At 39.3% G+C, this 5,367-nt stretch overlaps 1 protein-coding gene across 3 annotated transcripts in view; it reads right to left on the reverse strand.

The window, feature by feature from the left end:
- Positions 1-933: 933 nt before the first annotated feature.
- LOC102259544 (coatomer subunit gamma-2) overlaps positions 934-5,367 on the reverse strand; it is an 81,325-nt gene continuing 76,891 nt past the window's right edge. For all 3 annotated transcript variants that reach the window (XM_014542787.1, XM_005857217.2, XM_014542794.1), the window contains exons 16-20: positions 4,598-4,701; positions 3,547-3,672; positions 2,523-2,585; positions 1,896-2,035; positions 934-1,331 (exon numbers count right to left, since the gene is read on the reverse strand). In XM_014542787.1, the coding sequence (XP_014398273.1) occupies positions 1,005-1,331; positions 1,896-2,035; positions 2,523-2,585; positions 3,547-3,672; positions 4,598-4,701 (760 nt within the window). In that variant the 3' untranslated portion in view covers positions 934-1,004. The remainder of the gene's footprint in view (positions 1,332-1,895; positions 2,036-2,522; positions 2,586-3,546; positions 3,673-4,597; positions 4,702-5,367) is intronic.

The raw sequence follows: 5,367 nt of genomic DNA on the forward strand, positions 1-5,367 counted from the left end.
GTGAGTAGCCTGGTCTATCATCCAACACAGATATGATTGGGCAGGGGTTCCCAGAAACAACATCTAAAAAGGGAGCTTGGAAAGGGGCTAAAAGGAGGCAGGTTAAGCCCCTAATGTAACTGAATGATGACCAGAGATAACAATTCACTAGTACTTTTACGATTTCTTGTAACTCTGTACCTTCCTCAATATTTGTTAACTATTATCTGTTTTATTCCTGTACTAGTAGTAAAATTTTTTCCCTGTATCAGTAGTAAAAATTGTTTTTCCTGTACTAGTAGTCGAAATTGTATTTTCCTGTACTAGAAGTAATAAATGTTTTTTCCAGTACTACTAATAAAAGTTTTTCAAAACATAAATGCAATGTGTGTGCTTATTTCTGTGAAAACCAGGTAACCATTGTGAATACTCCTTAGTGAATATGGAAAGAGAAGAAGCACTCCGATGGGAAAATATATCAAGTACAACACACACTAGACATTCACAAGAGGTAGGTCAGAAGACCTCAAGTCCCTGAACCTGTAAATACTATTATAGGCACTAGAAGCTACCCTCCCCACTCCTACCCAGACTCCACATGAATCAAGGAAAGAATTACAAAGCCTTTCTCCCATGTGGATACACAAATGTTGATAAGGCATTTACTGGGCTGAGACATACTCTCAGATGCCGGCACTATGGTATAGCAGCGGTTGCCAATCGGTGGTCCGAAAGGTTGGCAACCGCTGGCAGACCCTCAAAGACAATATATTTTAAAATGCCACGGATCTACTAATAAAAAGCCCTTACGATGTCCTGGAAAGAAACACCAGGGAGAAGTGGGTCGTGCTCCTTACAGGAGACATCAGACAGATGAACCCTCATCAGTGGTTACACTGTTCTACCAGAAAGCCTGAACTCCTTCTGGGGCTACCCCTTTACACATTCAGTTTCTTTTTTAAGATTAAATGTCCAGGAAATTCTACTTAGAGATTTAGTTATAAATAATATTTCTGCAGCACTAATTATATAACTATAAATACATCATCACTATCATTACATTTAATTCTAGAAAAGAACCATATTCTTGACCCCCAAACATGTGTCCAGACATTTAAGAGCTCAAGTGGTAATGCATTCTTAATCATGTAAGTGTCTCTTCCCCTCTGCGGGTTAGTACCTGCTGAAGAGTCATCATCAGGCAAACGGACAAGAGTGTAACATATTCCTGGTTGATTATAAGTGAGGCTGGGGACTGGGATACAACACAGCACTTCATAGGAATCTGATGGTTCCACCTGCACTGTCACTTTCTCCAGTAGCTGGTCATTGAGAGTGTTGGTACAATCAAACTGAAAAGTCAGCAAACAGAAAAACATTATGAAGGATAAGAACGGTTTGCAAGCAAGTTGTTCCTTCCCACCCATAGCCCATAACTCAGTTCTGGAATTCACTATACCTTTCCTCCCCAAACAGTACTGTAGGTCTCCTCCTAAGGTTCTTCTTTAGGTAACAGGGATAGCCTTATCCTTGAGGCTTTGGGGTTTATATTATTACCTCGTTTTTTTCTCTTTCCTGCGACTTAGTTCTACCAAACAAGATAGCAGATGTTTAATGGATTTCAATTGATTCTTAGAAGCTAAGCTTTTATCCTTATGTTAAATGATGATTATTTTTTAGCAGCTTATACTTTATGTTGTGAAACTTTTCCAGATATTTTATTTTTAAGTCCTTTTAGTTTTTAACCCATCATATGAAGGCATCTCTGTAGCCATGGGAAGGAAAACCAGAAATGCTGCTAAGTTCCTTTCCTTCTCTATAAAAAGAACTACTAGAATCACAAATTACAGGGGAGTTAATACTGGTCTCCAAGCCTAGTAAGCTCCCATAGGGGCTGGGTAGGGAACTTATCTCACCTGGAACACAATGTGATTGGTAAACATGTGCTTGACACAACGAACAAAGTATTCAGTCTCTGCTTCTGTAAGCTGAACAGGCTCAGAAGACTTGAACAAGGGTCCCAGATTCATGAACTCAGGAATAGCAGCCAATTGTTCTATCAAGAAAAAAAAATAAGGAAGAAAACAAAATGAGAAGATGACCCAAAATGAGAATAATCTAGGAGGACATTATTCTAGATGCTCATGATGTTTTAAGTTTCCATCACCTAGCTAATAATTAAACTCTGATATACCCCCAAGCTTTAATAAATTAATATTTTAAGAGTTTATATACTCAATTACTAAAAGCAAAAAAACCTTATATTCCTAATTTCTTAGAATTTGAGTTCCTTGTTACCTAGGATATGAAGAACAACATTCCCAGTTAGCACATTAGCTTCGGCAATTGTAATGTTCCATGGACTTCAGGTAGCCCCAGCAACTATAACCTATACAGCAACTATAACCTATAACAACAAATATTCAGCCACACAAAGATTTCCTGCACTGGGAATTCATCAAACTGAATGAAAGTAGTGCACTTCATTATATTTATAATGCCTACGGTGCAGACTATTACTTCTACCCATCAATTTACCATACCTTGGAAAATGTCTTGCCTGGAAGGAGCCAACTTCTCTGACTTAGTAGCCACAAGTGTGATTTCTAAAAAGACAGATATGAGCAATCAAGTGAGCTTTCCTCCCATTATCAAGCTGAAAATGCAGACAGAAAGACATCAGGACAGAAGCTTCTAACACACATAAAATAAGCCACTGCTAAAAACACCAGTAGGCTTCTGTCACCTTTTTTTAGAGAGATGTTCAAATTAAAATTTACTTAGTGAACATATTTTGTGATATAATAAAGTAAGCCCTAAAATATAGTATTTGCTTTAAATGGGCGAGAATGTACAAAAAATATTCTCAAAAGAAGGAACTATTTATAAAACAAGTCTTCTCATGATTCAAATAGGAAAAATTACTTGTATGGTATCAACAGAAAAACTGAAAAGGTTCAAAGTTAAGATCATTCTTTCTCAGTCTGACCATTAAACATCTTCCTTCCTTCCTTCCTTCCTTCCTTCCTTCCTTCCTTCCTTCCTTCCTTCCTTCCTTCCTTCCTTCTTTCCTTTAATTTCATCCTTCTTTCTTCTTTTTTTCCTTCTTTTCCTTCCTTCCTTCCTTCCTTCCTTCCTTCCTTCCTTCCTTCCTTAATTGTATAGTTAGCTATCCCTTGGGAACATTTTTTTATGATCTTGTCCCATACATTCTTTCAAGACAAACCTCCAATAGTAAAATTAAGAAATTACCAACTTCAGAAAATAAAAACAGGAGGTGACAGCACAATTGCAGCTCTGAGACACACAGTGACAGCTAACTTCAGATTCTGCAATACTAAACATGGAAAAAGAAAAACTTTCAATCTGGTCACACTTCATATTTGAGCTTTTATGTGAAAACCAGGAAAATAATTTAAAACCTAATTAAAAACATCATCCACCATACTTCTAAAAAGATTTAGAAATACAGAGTGACAATTAAGCAAACTAAGGATGTATTAGAGAAAATATGCTAATAACACTACTTAAACATAGAAACACTAAAGAGTGAAGTGGTCCCATTACCTGCTTTCTGTTCAAAGGCAGGAGCCATAGCAAGAGGAATAGATTTCATGTCGAAGGGCTTTTCTGAAGGCTCTAATGTATACTGATGTAAAGCTTTTTCCATCCCTGGTATAGACACTGTCAGACCTATGAAACAGAGAAATCTCAGCATTATAACTTCTTGCCAATACTAGGATCCAGATAGGCCCAGATTTATACTGTGTAATCTACTCTTTCTGAAGGAGGGGAAAATATAACCACAGACTTTATAACATAAGAAATTAAAAGTAAAGGCTATTATATAAAACTTTCTTATAATTTCATTCAAGGAAGCATGGGAGCAGAGCATAAACATTTTCAACAAAATACAAGTACCTTCCATAAAAGAGAGCAACTTAGCCATGTGGGAACAATGATCTATATAATAAAAGCCTAGTGACCATTATGGCAGAATGACCAGAACTACGGGTCACTATGATGTGGACTGACCATCAGGGGGCAGACGCTTAATGCAGGAGCTGCCCCCTGGTGGTCAGTGCACTCACACAGAGAGAGTGCCGCTAAACCAGAAGTCGGGCGCATGGCTGGTGAGCGCAGTGGCAGGAGCCTCTTCCGCCTCCATGACAGCACTAAGGAGCAGTGAGCAGGCAGTAAGGAGCGAGGGCTCCCAGACTGCAAGAGGGATGTCCGACTGCCAGCTTAGGCCCAACCCCAGGGAATGGCCTAAGCCAGTAGTTGGACATCCCCTGAGGGCTCCCAGACTGCAAGAGGATGCAGGCTGGGCTGAGGGACACCTCCCAACCCCAGTGCACAAATTTCATGCACCAAGCCTCTAGTAGCGTAAGAAAAGGGAGAAAAGGTAAACCCATTCAAGAATGAGCTCAAAAAGGATCAGGAGCAAGCAATATTCTTTGGGCTTTTACATACTTTAGATTTCCCTAGAAATGGAAGTGCAGTCAAAAACATAAAAGAAGCATTTTGCCTAGTAAAGTCAGCTCATATGCAAATCATCTTAAGACATGCTTCCAAGATACCAAAAGTATATTTGTCTACATCCGTGGCTCTCACTGACCATTGAAGATATATGTAGCATTCAATGCCATCTGCTTCTGCTGCAGCACATTCAGATAGAAAGTAGCTCTGTCTCGGACCTCATCATCAGTATCCATCATACACCTGTCCAGGGGATACAAATAGGCATGTCACACAGCACCCTAAAGATTCCCAAGAGCTTTACCACCACGTCTAAAGAACACAACCAGGCCATGTGATACTACCTTTTTAAAAAAATATTTTATTGATTTCTACAGAGAGGAAGGAAGAGAGATAGCGAGTTAGAAACATCGATGAGAGAGAAACATCAATCAGCTGCCTCCTGCACACCGCCTACTGGGGATGTGCCCGCAACCAAGGTACATGTCCTTGACCGGAATCGAACCTGGGACCCTTCAGTCCGCAGGCCGATGCTCTATATTCTGGGCCAAACCGGTTAGGGCTGACACTACCTTTATTATAAAAGAACTCAACAACAGCCAACAGTGTATCCTAAAATCACCATAAATCTTGAGTACTGCTCCCAATTGGTAAATAAGCACTACATAAATAGGCATTAAAATAATTAGGAAGAGAAGGATAAGTGTCACATGATCTCACTCATTTGTGGAATATAATGAACAACATAAACTGACAAACAAAAATAGATCCAGACATAGAAGCATCGAACAGACCCTCAAACCTCAGAGGGAAAGTAGGGGAGGGTGGCGGGTGGGGGGAGAATTTGGGGGGAAGAGATCAACCAAAGAAGTTGTATGCATATAAGCATAACCAATGGATAAAGACAAT

Source organism: Myotis brandtii, unplaced genomic scaffold (assembly GCF_000412655.1).
Source record: "Myotis brandtii unplaced genomic scaffold, ASM41265v1 scaffold1086, whole genome shotgun sequence".
Classification (NCBI taxonomy): domain Eukaryota; kingdom Metazoa; phylum Chordata; class Mammalia; order Chiroptera; family Vespertilionidae; genus Myotis; species Myotis brandtii.